Source organism: Onychostoma macrolepis, chromosome 16 (genome assembly GCF_012432095.1).
Source record: "Onychostoma macrolepis isolate SWU-2019 chromosome 16, ASM1243209v1, whole genome shotgun sequence".
Lineage (NCBI taxonomy): Eukaryota > Metazoa > Chordata > Actinopteri > Cypriniformes > Cyprinidae > Onychostoma > Onychostoma macrolepis.
In genome coordinates this window covers 34,764,887-34,785,771 of record NC_081170.1, presented here as the reverse complement: position 1 = coordinate 34,785,771, position 20,885 = coordinate 34,764,887, and the positions used below count along the sequence as shown (strand labels likewise).

The following is a 20,885-nucleotide window of genomic DNA, read 5'->3' as shown; positions in this document are numbered from 1 at the left end:
TGAAATATAACACGGATAACAATAAATAAATATTTTCCCAGGTTAAATGTTGATTATTAGTAACTTAAGTCTCTTTTTGTAAACCTCTCTACCAAACCATCGATCGCGTGCATCCGCCACGTTTGTAGTTTTTTTAACACATTTTATTTGTGTTTGTAGTTCTGGACCGAATCCTTCGCCAAAGCGCAATGGATTGTGGGCAATTTTAGCCATTAGAGTGTGCACGGATACACACTTCAAAAATCGACCTGAAATAGTAGACCATCCGGGGACTTTTGGCATACTCTTTTCAACATACTATGCTTTGGGACACACTTATTGTAATCTCACATACTATTTAGGATGGATAGTATGAACATTGGGACGCAGGGCTAGTCTGTGCATTCTGTCTCTGTCGGGTGTACTTCGTCATGTGTGTGTGTGTCTCCAGCCGTTTCCTGTGTGAGTTTCCCCATGTTTGGATTATATTAAAGACTATTGTTTGTGTTTACTCCTGTGTCTCCTCGTCTCTTCGCTCCTCGTTCCTCCTCAGCAGCACAAGTGTGACATTAATTCAGTTCATGTTTATTTTATTTCAAGTAAACAATTTTTATTTTAGTTTTAGTTAACACTAATAATCCTGTCACTATCAACCAATCAGAACAGCTCAGCAACTGCACAGCAGCACTTTGCATGGACACTGAACATTCATCTCTTTGTCTTTTCTCTCTCAGGCTTTGTGAGCTTCGATAACCCATCGAGCGCTCAGACGGCCATCCAGGCCATGAACGGCTTTCAGATCGGCATGAAGAGACTCAAAGTGCAGCTTAAAAGACCAAAAGATGCCAACAGACCCTACTGAGACACAAACAGGTAAGAGCAGACAAAACATTAGGAAAGAGAGAGATTCATCATGCAAAAGGAGAAAAGAATGAAAAACTGAGAAGATGATAAAAAGAGAAAATTCTGCAGGGATTTGTCTGAATAAGGATGCTAAACACGATTATAATGGATAATACGAGACGACAGAGGCAGCGCATGCTCAAAAAATAGATGAGAAAATTATCCAGAAGACTGAAAAAATTGTGAAAACAGTTTTCGCTCAGAAATTGCTAGTAAATTTCACAAATAATTACATTTAGCAGATACTTTTATCCAAAGCGACTTGCAAATGAAGACAATGGAAGCAATCAAAATCAACAAAAGAGCAATGATATGCAAGTGCTATAACAAGTCTCAGTTAGCCTAATGCAGTACACGTAGCAAGGTTTTTTTTTTTTTTTTTAATTATATATTAAATAAAAAGAAAAAAATAGAATAGAAAAAGAATAGAGCAAGCTAGTGTTAGAGGCCTTTTTTGCTTTTGTTAATTGTATAATAAATAAAAAGTAAACAAATAGATAGAATACAAGAAGACTGGAAAAGCTAGTGTTAGTTTTTTGTTTTTGTTGTTTTTTTTAAGGAGACAAGCAGTTTGTAAATGAATAGAATGCAAGTCTAAAAGGCACAAGTTTTTTTAAGAATAGAATTAGAATAGAGAGTGCTAGAGTTAGAGGGTCAAATAAAGATGGAAGAGAAACAAATTACAAAGAAACAATTAACTAAATTTGACACATCTAACTTAAAAATAAAACAATGTAAATACTATGAAATATGATATAAAAACTTTATAAATCACAACAAACAAGCATAATAATAAATAGTATGATCCAGTTTTTCATTACTGATGATGCTGTTTTGTATTCTCTTGATGAAAATCATAAATGACGGAGACCCCATGGCTATGGTTTACTAGCAACAGATAATCCACTACCTCTGAAGTTGTAGTAAGTTGATTGGCCTGTTTGGTTTGGGTTGCTCTGTTGTTTTTCTGCAAACGGCCACGAGGTGTGGGCTGCATGGCATGTTGTCGATGGATTGTTTGGTGCATTTGTAACTTTGATTTCTCTGATGAATTACTGTGAGAGCTGACTGGTCATTTTCAGGTCGATTGGAAATGAATTACACATTAGTAACCCACTCACTCTCTATGATGAACTAGACTGCAGTTTCTGAAGTGTTCTATTTTGTGCTGTAAATAGTGTGCTTATAATTATGAATGATTCAGAACGTTTATCATATAACATAAGAGCAGGTAAATACAGCTGTGACTAAAGCGTTAGTTCAGCTCAAAATAAAGATTCTGTCATCATTCACTCACCCTCATATTGCTCCAGACCCATACTCTGTGGAACACAAAAGAAGATGTTTAGAGGAATGTTCATGCTGCTCTTTCCCGTAAACACAAATGGAACAAAATGTACCGTACAAGTAAAACGTGTGAATTGCGTGCTGTTTTTAAGTCTTCTGAAGCCAATGTGCAAGGAACAGACTGAAATTTAAGTCTCATATTCAAACTTGGCAGATTAAGAAGTCAAAACATGAGGGTGAATAAATGATATTTTAATTTCTGAAGTATCAGTGTGAATCTGCCTGAGCGTCTGACTGTGATGTTACAGTAAGTACAGTGCCTGGTGCTGAATGGAGGAATCGTCAACAATGCAGGAATTCTGGGGAAGATGATGTTAAATATCTGATTACTGAACCTCATCTTTATAGTCATTGTGTTTGTACTCCAGAAAAGAATGGCTGTTCAGTTCTTCAGCAAATACCCAGAATTCCTGTTGCAACTTAAACCAGAGAGTGATGCATGTTGGCTGCAATGAGAATCACTCATAAATAGATCTAAATGCACACACACAGTATAAACACACGTGCACATGGAATCATCACCACAACATTGTGATATGAAAGCACTATGATCTCCAGCAGTCTTGAGCTTCACTGTGACCTGCATGGGCAGCGTGAGTGTGTTTGCGTGTATAAAAGCACATCTGATATGGCATATATGCAGCAGCTGAGGTGTTTGACAGTTCCACAAGGTTTGACCTCCTCAGCACTGAAGTGTGTAATTTTATCCATGTTAACACCTCATATCCCAGATTAATTCGGAGAGACTTTGTAAGTGTCTCTGTAAAACATTGATCTGTTGGTTTGAGCATCATGACCAGCCCGACACTACAATGATTTATCCAGTGCTGTGGTTTTAGGGCGGGACCATCTGTTTGTCTGACCAATGGAAGACGGGAGGTCATTAATGTTGCGCTTACATTTGGTGACAAAATTACACACTTCACTGTAAAACTGCAGCTTTTCTTGCAATCCGTTTTGCATTTTTTTTTTCTGCATTTAGTTTTTACAGAAATATTTCTGTAATGCTTTCCAAAAATAGCATGTCTGATATTGAACGTGTTTTGTCACAGAAGCGATTTGACGCTCACACAGAGATTTCAGTAATTCAGTGAGTTCTTAGTTCATTCAGTGATTCATAAGAACCATCACAGGAATCACTTGACTGGAAAGAGTGTCGTCTAACACGAGCGAGATGAGTGTGGGTGATGATGATACCATGATGTTTTTATTCACACTGATGAACCTGAAGAAACAGACATTAACCTGAAAGCTCAATCGCTGTCTGCTCTTTGACCGGCTGCTTTTTGCCTGTGATCCAAAGCAGAGAATTTAACAGCATAATCATCAGTGTAATGCAGTCAATCTCTCTCTTTCTGTCTGTCATAGGATGGAGATTATTGAAGCGTTCACGGAGCAGATGGACTCCAGACGCTGAGCTGCACAGCTGAATTGTTAATGTGAGATGTGTGTTATCTTGCACACTCACATGTGTGTGTATATGCAAAGGACAAATAAAAGATCATGTACATAAATCACATGCATTCAAACACACGAGCACACAAAGATATGGAAAGATGTCAATGGTATTAAAACACACACACACACACACAAAAAGAAACATGCTACTTCTTATGGACCTTCTTAGCTCTACAAATGTTTAAAACTATCATTTTTCATACAAAATGTAAAAAAAAAAAAAAAGAAAAGAAAAAAAAAAAGAGAAGACCAGCCACAGTAAATGACCATAATCAGGTTTAAATAATTATGCTTAAAATAAACTATTTAACAAACAAAATATGAATAGTTGTATTAAATCAAAAGACGATAGTTACAGTATTATTATTATTATTATTATTATTATTATTGTAAGAAAAAAACGTCTTAAGATTTCTACTTTTTCATTATAAATGTGATGTAAGGGGACTCAGGAACTTCTGGGCAAGTTTTAATATTTTATCTTTTTATTTATGTATTTATTCATATTTGAAAAACATGGTTTGGGATGTGGTCTCTTGGTTTTCATGTTTTTTAGAGAACTACATTAAAGCAATTGTAAAACTTTGTAACTTATTGAAATATGAATTACAAAGATGATATTTATGTCTTAATGTTTTTGATCAAACTTTTGTTTCTAATTTAAATAAAATAAAGGTATTAAAACAAAGGTCTGTCATGTTTTACGTGTTAATATACATGGATCGAGGTCTGTGTGTATCAAAGAGTGTGTCATATACTGAAGATGCTTGTTAGATTTGACAGCAATGAACAGGTACTTACTTGACCGATGAGCCTCCAGAGCTGGACCACAAGAGGATCAGCAGTTCATCCTCTGACGGTCTGACACGCACATTCACAACGCTGCACGATACGGCTGCAAACACATTATATACATGATTCTTCATCAGGTTTGTAGAAATGTGTCATTGCATCAGTGTCTCAGCAATGGATGCTCTGCAGTGAATGGGTGCCGTCAGAATGAGAGTCCAAACAGCTGATAAAAACATCACAATAATCCACACCACTCCAGTCCATCAGTTAACATCTGGAGAAGACAAAAGCTGAAACATATTTTGCTTCTGACTAAAATATGAGTCCATAATCCATAATAATGCTTCCTCCAGTGACAATCACACCAAATACATTTTGTGGCCACTGTATGTGGAAAAAGATGAATAAAGCTTTAATGTTTAGATAATATAACACTATATGCTGATATAATGTAAATTAATGTTATTAATGTAAGTTATTAGAACTTATTAAGTGCAAGGCAAAACTTTTCCAACCTACTCGTTTGCAGTGCTTCTATGTCACCAGCAGGGGACAGTGTGCTAGTGCTGACTTTATCATTTTGACCACCATGGCAACAACATGTTGAAAAGCTTGCAATAATTAATCTTTTTACAATTCGTGGCAGAAAAATGAATCTTAGCTGCTCATGATTAGGCAAATGTCCCAAAACTTCATTCGGTGCTTCATAATTAAAGCATTACATTCATACATTACATTATGAAGGGCAATGTATATGGAGCGAATTTTGTGCCAATATTTATCAAACAAATCCAGTGTTTCGCAAATAAACACAATCTTCTTTGCAAAGAAAAACCCGACTTGCAAACAAACGCAAAGTGATTTGCAAATACAAAACTCTATTTGAGAGAAAATGCAGAAGTATGGACAAATATATGTATTGCAACTGTGAGACTCATTTGCCTTTTTGTGAGGAAACTTGGCTTGATTTTCTCACACGCGTGCAGGCTGATTTTCTCACACGTGCAATTGAGCAACTTTCTTTTCCAAAAACAGCAGATGGTGCTGTCGGTCAATTTACGCTAGTCTCCCGAGACCTTTTCAGACCAGTATGAGTGGGGAACAGGTGAGTTTCTGTCTTACTATCTCTATAATTAACCATTTAGATGGTTGTCAATGACCTGTGTCAGTGAAATTCACAACAAGTGCTGTAAAACTGTTAACATGATTGATTAGTTCAAAAATCAGGAGTGACATGGCTAAACATTTAACTAGACAGTCTTTCCTATAAAACTGATCCATTCTCCGTAACTCTTATCCTCTGTTGGATCGCGGGATATAGAATATATAACATTCAAAACAATGCAGGGGTATAACAATATATCGTGTCACAATATATTGTAATACAAAAATGCAAATGTGTAGTGGATAGCGACAATACTGTGTACCAAAAATGAAAGCATTTTGAATTTTATTTTTTACATTAGGTCTGTCAGACTTTGTCTCTAGGTCTTGTGTTTCCCCTCCTCTCGTGCCCTTATTTGGAGTTCCTGTTCCTGTCCTTGTTTGTTGTGATCATTAGTTAATTTACTTTAATTTACAAGGTCAAGTAAGATTTATTGTCTTTCTGCTATAGACATAGCCTCCAGTGGAGAGAAATGTTGTAGGCTACCTCTGCAGTAAAAGTTTAAACAAGTATAAAACTACACATAGATAGCGTACTGAAAGGAGTAGGCTAAACTAATTATACAAATAGGCTACTATAATCATTTAATAAACTAGTTAAAGTTCAGGTGCGCTTTATTGTGATTCAGCTATGTAAATGTACCAAAATATAATCTAAACATTAATATCCCTTACGAAAATTAACCATGGTTTTACTAAATAAATACCATGGTATTTGTAGTAAAGCTGCCTATATTGAAATGGTAACCTGCAAAAAAACATGATTACCACACTTTTACTATAGTGAAACCAACTTTCATTTTCATAAGGGATATCATAGTTTATTATCATATTTATGTTTATATATAGTACAGTAATAAACATGCCTTGTACAACATGTAAAACTAAAAGTGGCCTGTAAGGAGAGATTTCATATTTCAACCAATATACCAGCAGATTTTAGTCTGACAATAGCCTGTTTGGAAAAATCCAACTAAAATTATGTAGCTTTTTATATGAGGCCGAGCAACATTTTAACTCATGAAGTTAAGAATAAAAGGCTGCCGTCAGGAATTATATTAGTGGCTCTTCAAAATGCAAACATTCGTCATCCAAGTCACTCCGAGAAGAGTCGTCGCTGTCCAGAGTGTGTCTTCACCCGTGTAGCACGCTGTTTATTAAAATGCTGAATTTAGTATTACATCAGCATGAACTTGTTCCTTCTCCCCAATTCACAGGACAAGAGTGACACCAGAAGAGAAATATTCATCATTTTGCTTAGCTAAAAAATACGTAATTATTTAATCATTTAAAAAAAAGTTTAAGATATTGTACTAAATAATGTGATTTGTTTTCATTTTTTTATTAATAATTAATGACCTCTTGGGTGATATTACTATATCTGATACTAAATTAAATTGTCTAAGCTTTCATTTTTGGTACACAATATTGTTGCTATCCATTATACATTTGCATTTTTGTATTACAATATATTGTGACACGATATATTGTTATACCCCTGCATTGTTTTGAATGTTATATATTCTATATCCCGCGATCCAACAGAGGATAAGAGTTACGGAGAATGGATCAGTTTTTATAGGGAAAGACTGTCTAGTTAAATGTTTAGCCATGTCACTCCTGATTTTTGAACTAATCAATCATGTTAACAGTTTTACAGCACTTGTTGTGAATTTCACTGACACAGGTCACTGACAACCATCTAAATGGTTAATTATAGAGATAGTAAGACAGAAACTCACCTGTTCCCCACTCATACTGGTCTGAAAAGGTCTCGGGAGACTAGCGTAGATTGACAGACAGCACCATCTGCTGTTTTTGGAAAAGAAAGTTGCTCAATTGCACGTGTGAGAAAATCAGCCTGCATGCATTTGTGAGAAAATCAGCCCGCACGCATTTGTGAGAAAATCAAGCCAAGTTTCCTCATAAAAAGGCAAATGAGTCTCACAGTTGCAACACACAATACATATATTTGTCCATACCTCTGCATTTTCTCTCAAATAGAGTTTTGTATTTGCAAATCACTTTGCGTTTGTTTGCAAGTCGAGTTTTTCTTTGCAAAGAAGATTGTGTTTATTTGCGAAACACTGGATTTGTTTGATGAATATTGGCACAAAATTCGCTCCATAAATGTATTTTATGCATTTTGGCTCTTTAAAAATGTACAAATATTAAAATAATAATAAAATTTTTTTTTTTTTATAATTCATACACTGCTGGCTTAAATGTCACAAAAACATGGGATTAAATTGAATTTTTAGGTACCCTTTATGACATTACCATTATGACCTTTCAGATGTAATATTGTATGTAAAGATGCTGGCCTATAGTGGCATCTAAGGATGAACTGCTTGAAGAATCTGAGGATATTAGAGAAATATAATATCCCTGATTCTCATCAAAGGATCAACAAGAACAAAATATGTCAAAAATGTGTTCCTTTATAAGTAAACATCTCGGTCAGGAGCACCTAATTAATAAGCAGAAAACAATTAAGGAAAAAGTCTTACGTAAAAGATTTACACATAAAAAAATAAATAAAATAAAATAAAAGATTCTCAATCCATCCTGACATGCACCTATTTTGAACATTATAAGGTGTATTAGACTTGTTTCAGTCATGAACATTTTTTTTATTTTTTATTATTGAATCAGTTGCGTGAATAATTCAATGACTTGCTCAAAACCTACAAAAAGACGCTTGTCGCCACCTACTGGAGTAACGATTTAACCTGCAGAAAGAGAACCGACAGAATAAGAGGTTTCACTTTATTCAGTTTACTAAAGCCTCTCCTCCACCCATTCAACACAGCCTTCATCTCCTTCTTTACAGAGTCTCCGCCTGGGGAGGAGCTCTGCTGAGATCACGGAAGAATTACATTTTTGTTCATTGGCCAACATTCGAAGGGCGGGCCAATGAGAACATCTCAACCAATAGCGTGAGCTTGGGGCGGGGCTAACAAGATTAATAGTTAGATTATTGATGTGATATTTGTGTGCTGTGAATACCATTACAGTCAACCCAAATTTTATTCAGACACCTTCAACATTTCTTACATTATCAGTTTATTCACTATAGTTTAGAAAATGGTAATAAAATATGACAAGAACTGTGTCATAACAAATTCATCTTGATAATGTCAGATAACTTTGATAGAAAGGTATGCTATGTAATGGATTACAATCAACCAAAAATGATTCAGCTGTTAAATGTACCAATACCAATTTAGCTCATTACCAAGTGATGTTTAATTTTGTTCAGTCTGTGCTGTAAAAAGGTTAATTGCATTAGCAATTAAAGAAAAACATGGTCAGGTCAAAGTGTCTGAATAATTTTTGGTCCCGAATTTGTATCAGTTTTACTTTCACTGCATGAAGAAGAATTTCGGGGTATAATATGTCACAGTTTACTTTACTTTGCTATCCTCACTTACATAAATGAACAATACTGTCCTGCACCCAAAAAAATCAAAAAAATATATATCTGGTGTCTGAATAATTTATGGTTTGACTGTAAATGTTTTGCAATTGATAAATCAATGATAAGAAAATGCGGGGAACATTGATAATACATTTTAAGCACACGTGGCAGTCAAAAGATGTTTTAGAAAGTGTGTCATATCTACACAGCTTTCCATTATGAAAGAGTCCGGAAGAGTGTGATCTCTCTCTCTCTCTGTCTCTCGAGCGTCACTATGTTTAAGTCCCGCCTGTTCCGTTATCCGCCGCCCCTCTCTCTCTCTCTCTCTCTCTTTGATCCTGCGTGTCTTACCGACGCCTGTCCCGGACCCGCGCGCGCATCACCGGAGCCAAGCGGAAGAAAAACTCTGAATCGGTCGTGATATCCTCAATCAGGAAATACCATTCAAACTCGCCATAGCAGCTGCTTTGCGGAGCCGCTGTCTCCGTTAAACCGATTTTTACCGAGTAGAAAACTTTTTTTTGTTTGGGGAGGAGAGATGCGGTTGGTAAACAGTCTGGCCGAACCGTGAATCCTCTAACGGAGCATTAAAAACCAGCGGAGAGAACCGGAGAAGCGAGAGACGTCCATCATCACGGTGCGCTGTTTCTGACCGACGGAGTCCGCAGCGGCGACTGAAGTGAGTCTCTCCGCGTTACCGTCTGTGTGTAGCTTCCATATTTTGATGACACATTTGTATCCAGAAGTGAGCTGAAGCTGACACAAGCTCGTTTTGGGCACGTCCTCACTTGTAGAAACAGTATAAAAACGAAGTAGGTAACGTTAAAGCTTTTTAAAATTGTAAATATGCAGGAAGTTTTCCGTTAGCCTTAGGCTGTAGTAGCCTATTTATAACTATCTTATAACAATATAAGCCTAATGTCCCTAATTAGACAGCTGAACGTGTGTGAGTGTAAACAAGACATACTTAGGGTCAATATTTCTGATTAAATGACCACTAAAGTTCGCTAAAATGTAAGAAAGCTCTCATTTCAAGCACATGCTCTAAAGAGACTGTGGGGGTACAATGGGGCTAAATGCTTTATTTCAAAGCATAGTTCACCCCAAAATGAAAATTCTGTCATCGTTTAGTCACCGACAAGTCGTTCCAAACCTGTACTAGTTTCTTTCAGCTGTTGAGCACAGAATGAGATATTTTGAAGAATGTTGGTAACAAGATAGTTGACGGTAGCCGTTGTCTACTATAGTAATGGAAAAAATGCTATGGAAGTCAATGGCTGCCGCCATTTCTTCAGTTACCAACATTCTTCAAAATATCTTCTTTTGTGCTCAACAGCTGAAAGAAACTAGTACAGGTTTGGAACGACTTGTTGGTGACTAAATGATCTCTTTCAGGGAAGTGAGAATTTGTATTGGCCCCAAAGTGTATGACTATGCACAATGTTTATTTTGCATTTAATATTGATGGAGTAGCATACTATGTGTAAAAAGGAATAGCTAAAGAAGATGGTTTGATTAAAGACCAAATTAATACTGTATAATTGAATCTAAAGGGTGTGGGATCAAAGGTCAGAGGGCAAAAGGCCCTGAGGAACCATAGTGATACTTGATGCATGCGAGGTCATATGACAAATATGGTCACCATATGCAACCACAATTATTCCAAATAGCATGCAGCAAAATATCTCACATCTCTGTTTTTGCATTTTTGTATATATTTTCTAAGAACTTTAGTGGTATATATCTTGCAGCTGCACTATTTCTACAGGCGTACGTGCTAAATGAATCTCCAGTGTGATTTAATCAGTCAGTGTGAGCTCACTTTCACATTCTTCACAGCCAGTCCATCTCCCTCACTCATGGAAAACATTGCACTGCGCTACAGGCATTCAGCATCCTGCTCTCCTGCCAGACTAACAGTCTTTTGGGGACATTTTTAGCCAGTGTGTGCCTTTTAATTGGAGTATCTTTACTCTCTATATCAAGAATGCATTTTGAAACCATAACAAGTCTTCTGTCTCAAAATCAACAGGTGTTTAGAAAAGTTCTGTGATGGTGTCTGCTATTTAGTTTTATTATTGTTTGTGGGAGAAAAGGGGCATTTTACTACTTTTTTTAACCTTACAGTAATGAACTGTTTTTTAATAGTAGAGTTGATAAGGAGTTGATAAGAATAATAGAATTCAGTGGGAATCCCAGTTTAGACAGCCAGATAGACGTGTGCATTTGTGTCCATTCAGCTGGATCGTATGACGAACCATAGTTCAAGAGTCCATGTGTTTTTCTTTCGTCAGCCCTTTCTGTCCATCTGCTATAAAACATTTACCCAACATTTTCACTTCATTGCGCTGCACACACATCTGCGCTAAGATTTCATCTTAAATTGGAGCTTTCCTAAAATAGAAAGCCTTAAAGATGACACACTGACACGAGACGAGATCAGTACTGGTCAGTGAGTCCACAAGAGCCATGTGTGGAAGATCTGACTAAACCATCAGCTAAAGAACAGCATGACAAACTTCTGCTCTTACCTTTGACCTAATTAGAATCAGTCAGGCTCCAGAAGTGCAGAGGAGACCGGGGCTAGTTGTCACACATTACTCCAGTGAATAATTCATTATTGTTAAACGCCCCTCAATAGTAAGGAATGTTGTCACAGTGAGAACTGGATATTAGAGGTTTTCAGCAAAATTAATAGTGCAAAACAATTATGAAAATCATGTAATAGCAAAAATCTGCTTCCCCATTCACAAGCTCTCAATATGATAAAAACGTATGTCTAGGTTATTACTATTAAACCATGCGGTGGGAATCTCCATGCTAGAGCTGCTAAACCTCAGCTCTGAATCATTTGGCTCAAATGTTTTCCATTCATAAGCATAATATGATCTATAAAACATTTGTGAAGCTTTAAAAATGAGTTCGCAGTCGCTCTGCACCGAGTCTGATTTTAATACCCAAATGAACATGACAGCAATGCAAAATCACTCCCCTAATGTTCCAGGATGGGGTGTGTTAGGACATCTGCTGTTAGATGTCCAGGTGTGTTCAACATGTTTTCCCACATCCAGTGATCCGTACAGCAAGTCTTTCATCAGTTCACATGGAGTTAAGGCTTCCCAAACTTTCCATTCCAAACCTCTGGTTTCATGATTTATTGTTTGAAGTAAATGATTTGTGTGTGTGTTATCAGCATGATCACTTCAACCAGCACCTGACATGAAGGATTGACCATGTCTGATTCAATTACAGGACAGTTCAGTAAGAGTTCTGTTCAATCTGTGTAGAATCTAAAGTCGTTAAAATAGAGCCACAGTCACACTTTAAGCAAAATGCAGTGGTCATAAGATGATGTACTCCTCGTTTAAAAAATATATATAATACTTACAAAATGCGAAGATATTCAGTCTGCTCCGCTTTACTGAATTGCTACAAACCTGCAGATTTCAAATTAGCTTTTTTTTTGATTCAGCGGTCATGACGTGATGCTTCAGTCTTCGTGATATGAATTCACAGGTCAGCAAATTTTAAGTTTGAAAAGCTATGAAATTCACACGATATTGTGTTTCCTGCGTTCACATGCGAATGAATGGAAGTCAATGGAACAAAAAGTGTTGTGTGACTGTCCCTTTACTCTTCAGAAAAATCCATTCCCTAAAGAGAATTTTTTTTAATTATTATGTAATATGTTTTTTGAGTATAGATCTGTCATGTCACAATTGACATAATTTTTTTTTACAATTAAATTTACCTTTTTAAAATGAACTGAAATGTCAATAAGGGTGACATAATTAAACTTTATATTATCTAAGTATATTAGTACTGTATATTTATCTAAGTTCAAAGTACAAAAAAGTCATAATTGTATAATTATAAAATAAAAACATAGTGATAAAATTGAGTATATTAACAGTTTAATGAAAGACTAATGTAAAAGCAATACCACGCAGGCCCTCGATGAATTTTTTAGTCTGTCATGATCTGTGTGAATGAACCAATTTGCTAAAATGGATCAGACTTCTGAGTTCCACGTAAAATAGAGCAGGAGGGCATTAAAGTATTGTGTGTTTGATTATTAAATCACCGCGAACGACACAGTGTGGCTATTTGCACTTCATTAAAAAGCTATAATGTCATGCAAACATCTGAATAATGTCACATTGCTGAAAAATGGAGTTACTTTTAGTTGGTTTGACCCAACACTGAATCTATGACGCCGTTGATTACCACAGAAAATAACTTTGACTCGCTTCGAAAAAAATTATAACCGTTAATAATTAAAATGTTAAACTACAAACCTACAACCACAAGACATGAGACTGCTTTCACAAGACATCAGCTCTGCTTGCGCAAAGTCATACTCCACTCTTCCATGTAAAATATACTAAGAAAAAGTGGTAGTTGACACTCGACGGCATGCTCTAATGAATTTGTGTAGTTGTAAAATTTGGTTTGTCTAGAACTCTATGGCACAGGATCCTTGCGGACTAGAATTAGACATCAATGATGTAATTGATTGACTCTGCAGGAAAATAAGTGGGCATGCTATTGTACAGACACGCTGGTGTTGGTTCAGCTGCATAAACAGAGGGATCATCAGCAGAAATCATCCCGTAACACCCTCACCGACCAATATAATTACACACAACAAACCTGTTTACACAAGGCCAGTGATGGACATTTGACTCCCAAATATTTGTTGCTGGCTTTACAAACACTGAGCAGGCTGGACGCGCTGCTGCTGATTAGTTTACTGAGTTCTTGACTTGTCATTGAATGACTTCATGTGCGTATCGCTGTCAAACAAACCACCTCACCATTACTAAGCAAAACCTCAGTGCTGGAAGTCTGGCAGCTCCACCTGGGCTCGTCCATCACTCCAGTCTGTGGAGGCAGCTGTGAATCCTCTGGGTATCTAAAGTGATGTTAATGTGCCACAAATGTAATTAGGTAAATTCTCTTTCTCTTGTATAAATGAGATTTTTATTTTATTTTTTCTGTTTCTAAAGGAAATGTTGTGGTGCTTTATTGTGCAAAACTCACAGCCACAATAGAGGGCAGCAGTTTGTTACCAGGTTAATCGGTGGTATATGCTTTTTTCAAGCTGTAAACTAATTTTTAAAAGCTGTCATGTTTAACAGCTGAATTCATTGTGAAAAACTACATTACCCATGATGCTGTACAGGAAATTCCATCAATCAGAGAGTTGTGGCAAGTAAACTGTGCCAAAACACAGAGTAATTGAGTCTCGCTATGCTGTCAAAACGCTTAAATATTTGTAAATATATGCATATTTTGCAATAAATTTAAATATTGTTCCTATAAATATAATAAACTTTAAATCAATAGTTTTATATTTCTCCATCATTTTTAGTTTGATTATGTCATTTGCAATGCCTCATGGGAGTATACGTCTTTCCCTCATCAAAGCTGTGGATTTCTCAGTTCTGTGCCTTTTTATTTTTGTCTGAATTTTTGGCTTAAAATTGAAGTTTGTAATGTTGTAATTAACCTCGTAGCTGGTTAGTTTTGTTCATGGCTTATAATGCTTAAACAAAGACTTTTTAAAAATCCCATGGTACAAATGAATGGAAAAAAAAAATCAGACCCAACAGGCACTGATGTTGTGAGGTAAGGTGCTGTAAGGCATTGCTATGTGGTTGCTAGGGTGTTCTGAGTGGTTGTTGACGTTGCTATGTGGTTGCTAGGGTGTTCTGAGTGGATGTTGACGTTGCTATGTGGTTGCTAGGGTGTTCTGAGTGGTTGTTGACGTTGCTATGTGGTTGCTAGGGTGTTCTGAGTGGTTGTTGACATGTTGCTATGTGGTTGCTAGGGTGTTCTGAGTGGTTGTTGACATGTTGTTATGCGGTTACCAGGGATTGTCTTCTGTCTGAAGTGAAACTGTCTCGTGGTCTCTATATATGACTCAGCTATCTCTTTCAGTGGAAATTTGGGGGATTTTTACTCTTTTTATCAGAAGTATAATTGCTAAGAAAAGCATGTTCACTAGAGTTGTGAGATTTAAAGGGCTCCTGTTATGCAAATTCCACTTTTACATGGTGTTTGGACATAAGTGTGTGTTGGCAGTGTGTGAACACAGCCACCCTACAATGATAATCTTATTTTTTAATCCTCATTAAACCAAATCAGTCTCACTAGGCGTGTTAGACTGAACAAACGAGACTTCACTTTCTCCCAACATCTGAGCCACTGAGGACGCAGTGGATTACTTCTGTTTTTCAAGGAAGTGTGCCTCAAAATCTACCTAAAGGGGTGTGTTCGATACGACGATGTGTCGTAATTATGAATAGAGTATAATAGGCTACAACAAGGTTTAATCTGGCCACAGAGGAACACAACCAGGGTTGCCTGATATAAAGAGACTTAATCCCCGAAACAGAGCTTCATACTTGCGCAATATCGAAATATCTAAGTGTGTCAGCCTGGCAACCATGAGTATACGCTCTCTCTCCACTGCGGATAAACACGCTTGCTTTCTCAGAAAAGTGTAATTCATCAAGACAAGTGTTCATTTACGAGAGAGAGAGAGCGAGAGAGAGCGAGCGAGGTTGTATGAATAACGCCACGTTTCTCTATTAACAGTGAAGCTTGCTTCAGAAACAATGATGTTACCAGCTCCTTGTCAAGAAAGATAATGCAGCTCTTGAGCGATTAAGCTACTTTATTGATGAAATTGCGGGGCAGCGCTGAGAAGTTTCTGTGTTGTTGAATGTGCTGTGAGCTACAGTGAAGACAGCGCATTAGTTTAAAACGCTTCTAATTATTATTTTTATTTTTTAATCATAGAGAGTGTGTTAGTTTGTGCAATGATAACCTACCAGCAATGTAAAGATGATTTTTTAATATATTAGAATGAGTACATTACAATATAAATTTATTAGAATGAGTACATTATTATTTATGGGCCTAAAAACAAGATGCAAAAGAATATTGTACCTTGTGGGAAGTGCTCAATGTAATTGGTGGTACAGTTATGGAGGCCCTTTATTATGCAGAGGTCAACTGCTGCTCTGCCTATAGTTAGTAATGGCCCTATAGTATGCAGTGTTTAATAAACAGCTGTTTTACTACATTCTGCTGCAGTCCTGTATCGGGATACATATTGTATCGTGACTTTGCTGGTGATGGATTAACGTCGGTGGTCTTGAACTTGAAAATGTTGTGTATTGACGTCTTTCTGCGGTTGAAACAAGACACCTTCTGATGTTTATTCATATTTATTTCATGCTATCAGTAGTATAGTGGAAGAGATGATCGCTTCACGTGCCGCTTGAACTGAGGCGCTACAGCGATCTGTCATGACACATTAAAGAGCCAAAAGGTAGTTATTGTTTGAATTTATTTTAAAAAATGACAAAAACTGGAAGCTGAGACCTTATTTCATACCGGAAGTAACCGTCCGTCTTGTCTGTCGGCGTGTTGTCAGTGTCCTCTTTGCTCCGAGATGTATTTTTACTGCTTGAGAACATATGAGGCTTGAAATCAGCATGGCTTCATATTTGGTCATTTTTTAAAGAAATTCAAACAATAAATACCGTTTTGTGTTCAAGCGTGTTTCAGTTCAAGCAGTATGTGAACCGATCGTCTTTTCATATTTACTTAAAGCATGAAATAAACATGAATGAACATCACACAGTATTTTTTTCAGCTGTGGAAAGACGTCAATACACACTATTTTTCAAGTTTAAGTCCGCCGAAGGTAATTTATTCACCTCTCTGGTTTGTTTGTTGGACAAAATGGCAGATTCAGCGTTATGATTGGTCAGATCGCCTGTCAATCAAACTCCCTGCAAAGGGTCAATTGTATTGAATGTGCACTTCAAATCTTAAGTATGTTTTTAAAACACTGTACTTGCAGAAAATGTAATATTAATGAAATAAAAGAACACTTAAATGCACTTGAAAAGAGACACATTCTTGACTGTTACTTACACTTTTCAAAAGTGCGTTATACTTTATACTTACGTTATACTTTAAAGAGCATTTTAAATCATTATGTTTTAATAAAAAGTAAACAAAGAAGGTACACTTATTTTGATGTGCTGATTAACGTACGCACATGTTCAGTGCTCGATTATAACAGGTAGCATGATATTCGATATTGCATTGTATATATTGCAATGTACTAAATTGCACCTTTATCATTATTGCAATGTGCAATTACAAATGTATTTAAATACATGACATACAGGTTTCAATAGAAATGACATTAAAGTATATTTTAGGCAAGGCAAGGCAAGTTTATTTATATAGCACATTTCTTACACAGTGGTAATTCAAAGTGCTTTACATAAAAGGAAGTGAAATAATAAGTGGAATTAAAAATAATAATAATCACAACAATAAAAACAAAGTGATTTAAAAATTGATTTAAAAAGAATTTAGTTCATCATAAAATGCATGTTTTTTACAAGGCTGTGTTTAGCAGTCAAATGCATCAGTGCTGCAAACACGCTACGAGTACAAGGTCAGATAAAGTTCAGTTTAACACTCTCTCTGTCTTATTTCAGAACTTGTGTTAATGCAAGCATTCCTCTTCACCGCAGTCAGACACGCCTGTGAGGGTCAGACGCTCCATCCCGCTCACGACAGCGCTTCCCGAGCTCTCATTGGCTGCTCTGGTCATGTGACTCCACTCTGGCCATTCTCTGCTCAACCTATCAGTGCACTGTGTGTGTGTGTCTGGCAGGACCGTGAGGAAGTGTGTAGAGCGTTTTGCAAGGAACAGGGTTTTGTTGAGTGCTGGAAACTCAAGCAGACGTCAGAAGAGTGAGTGTGTGAATGTGTGTGGATTCACAGAGGTTTTTAATACATTCAGAACGCTATGCATTGGCATTCCCATTCATTTCAGTACACTTGCTCTGCTTGCACTGCTATTACAATATAATTAAATATCTGTCGTTTATATGGAGAATGATTATTGAACCAGATGGTTTAGTTATGATCTACTAGCAGGCACTAAACTAGAGCATGCCCACTAGAAAAACCTTGAAACTTTGGCATTTGTATGTTTGTGTCTTGTGGAAAACACTGTACTGTATGTCTGACAGCACCAAAGACTCATTATAGTCTATCTACAGAGCACTAATGATGCCTAATGGCAACCGTCCCAATCCCAGATGTGTGTCAGACAAGGTCGACTAAAACAGTCTAATTAATAAATGATTCATTCAGCAAGGTCAAACACGCTCTTGACACTGACCATCCTCTGAATATGAACCACATTCTACAGTTACGCTCCTCTGACCAAGACGTGCACCACGTAGATTATCAGATGATGACAAAACATGGAATCAATCAAAATGGACTGAAAAGAAAATCAACTGCGTAATCTTACATTTTAAGACTGCTCATTAAAAGGCCCGTTTTGCCCCTATTTATAAGATGTAATATTGGTCTTTGGTGTCCCCAGAATGTGTCTGTGAAGTTTCAGCTCAAAATACCCCACAGATCATTTGTGACCCTGGAGCACAAAAGCAGTCATAAGCAGCACAGGTATATTTGTAGCAATAGCCAACAATTTATGGGTCTTATGGGTCAAAATTAAAAAAAAAACAATTATGTCAAAAATCATTAGGATATTAAGTAAAGATCATTTTTCATGAAGATATTTTGCTAATATCCTTTCGTAAATGTATAAAAACTTCATTTTTAATTAGTAATATGCATAGCTAAGAACTTCATTTGGACAACTTTAAAGGTGATTTTCTCAATATTTAGATTTTTTTGCACCCTCAGATTCCAGATTTTCAAATAGTTGTATCTCAGCCAAATATTGTCCGATCCTAACAAACCATACATCAATGGAAAGCTTATTTATCCAACTTTCAGGATTATGTATAAATCTCAATTGAAAAAAATTGACCCCTATGACTGGTTTTGTGGTCCAGGGTCACATTTATTATAACATCTGGAAAATGTCATTTTTGGGGCGTGTCTAAAAAAGAGCCCCGTCTTTAGAAGAGGGCGTAGCGTATACATCTCTGCTTTGCATACCTACAGCAATGAACAGTCGGTCGAAGCAACATTACTGAGAGCGAGAGAACAGCCGAACACATGGGAAGCCAAACATACCGAAAGTGGGACGAAACAGCGCGATGCTACAAAGCTCACGCTGACCTGTCATCAGCACGGCTCAATTAAAATACTTTGATAAGGTATGCACACAAATATGGTTAAAATGCTAGCTGAGCACTATAACGACATGGCATTCACAAAGCAGTCTGGAGAGAAATGATTTGCGCAGACATAAACTAGGGCTGTGTACACTCTTAAAAATAAAGGCGCTTCAAAAGGTTCTTCACAGCGATGCCATAGAAGAACCATTTTTGGTTCCAGAAAGAACCATTCAGTCAAAGGTTCTTTAAAGAACCATCTCTTTCTTACCTTTTTATAATCTGAAAAAAGGTTATTTTATGGCATCGTGAAGCACCTTTATTTTTAAGAGTGTACTCTCCTGTCTTGTTTGTTTGTTGGACAAAAATGGCAGATTTGGTGTTATGATTGGTCAGATCGCCTGTCAGTCAAACTCCCAGCAAAGAGTCAATTGAGTGCACTTCATTTTCACAAGGTCACTCTCTGTTATATCTATTAGTATACTTTGATGCGACAAGTTGTTTTAGCAGAGTGAACTATATTTCAGTGGTCTGTTCTTGAACAGTCTAGAGATGATTGAGGGAGAGAGATTGAATATATCTATATATCTTGATGAACTGCTCTCACAACAGGAAAAACACAAACACTGCACCCAAACATTAAAACAGAAGTGTGTTACCCTGTCACTGATTCAACTTCTGTTTTATAAAACTGACCTCTCTTAAATGTAACTCATGGGATTTAAAGGAACAGTTCACCTAAACTAAAATACTGTTCATTTATTCACTCTCATATCTGTATGTTGTTATTTTCTGGAAGTTGTTATGCAAGTTAAATGGAAGTAATTACTTGCTGAATATTTTCCCATCCCTGCAGCAGCTCTCAAAAACACAGCATCTATTGACATGCAAAGTTGCCTTAGCTCACCTAAACTGAGGGAACACTTTGACGTGCTTATTTCCTTTATATACCTGTTTATGTTGCACAAACAGTACCTCCAGTTTCACCAAACATTTGGAAACTCATTTACAATCCAAGACTAATTCTCTCAAATGAATTGTGTTGAACCGGCTGTTTACCCCTCATCATGTTGGTTGGTCTGAACTCACGAACTCATTGCTCGTCTCCTGAGCGGTGTGGTGTTATTGTTCTATGATGGATTGTGTGAGCGGAGAATAACAATGAAGCTAATGTTCTGGCCACATCTGCTGGAGCTTTGTCCTCTCCGTGAGGTCAGCGAGAGGAAACACTCTCAGTGAAACACACATCAGTGTGCATGCATGGAGCTCTAATATAGGGTGATCAGTCACATGTCGTTTAATGGCTCTGTTGATTGGCTCAAAAAATGGATAGTGCTAAACCTCCTTGAGTAATAGCACGATAATAGAGTTTTGTGGCAAAAACCCATTAAATTCATGATGAAATGGATGTAGAGACAGATTTTTTCTTCTGTATTATTAGGGGTTCTATGCATCGGTTGTTGATTGGATGTTGAGATGTGGTATATAAGTGCAAACTAAATTTTCAGACACTTAATTGCATTTAAATTTATATTAAATGAAATTAGCTGAACTTTAGTGTGCTTTAGTGTCCCATGTAAGTAGGAACTTTAGGTACCATTATACTTAAGTTTAAAAGCACACATAACTACAAGTATGTTTAAATGCAATTTTTATGCGTAATTTTTATATATATGTTATATAAT

The 20,885-nt window shown here is 36.7% G+C and overlaps 2 protein-coding genes across 6 annotated transcripts in view; both read left to right on the top strand.

Annotated features, from left to right (window-relative positions):
• celf3b (cugbp, Elav-like family member 3b) overlaps positions 1 to 4,265 on the top strand; it is a 63,303-nt gene extending 59,038 nt beyond the window's left edge. For 4 of the 5 annotated variants that reach the window (XM_058746566.1, XM_058746565.1, XM_058746568.1 and 1 more), the window contains exons 13-14: positions 714 to 852; positions 3,598 to 4,265. In XM_058746566.1, coding sequence (XP_058602549.1) covers positions 714 to 841 — 128 coding nt within the window. In that variant the 3' untranslated portion in view covers positions 842 to 852; positions 3,598 to 4,265. The remainder of the gene's footprint in view (positions 1 to 713; positions 853 to 3,597) is intronic. The other variant, XM_058746564.1, reaches the window with a different exon arrangement.
• Positions 4,266 to 9,385: 5,120 nt separating this feature from the next.
• Positions 9,386 to 20,885, top strand: part of cers2b (ceramide synthase 2b) — a 29,697-nt gene continuing 18,197 nt past the window's right edge. The window contains exon 1 of the mRNA XM_058747247.1: positions 9,386 to 9,743. The gene's annotated coding sequence lies outside the window, so the exon portion shown is untranslated. The remainder of the gene's footprint in view (positions 9,744 to 20,885) is intronic.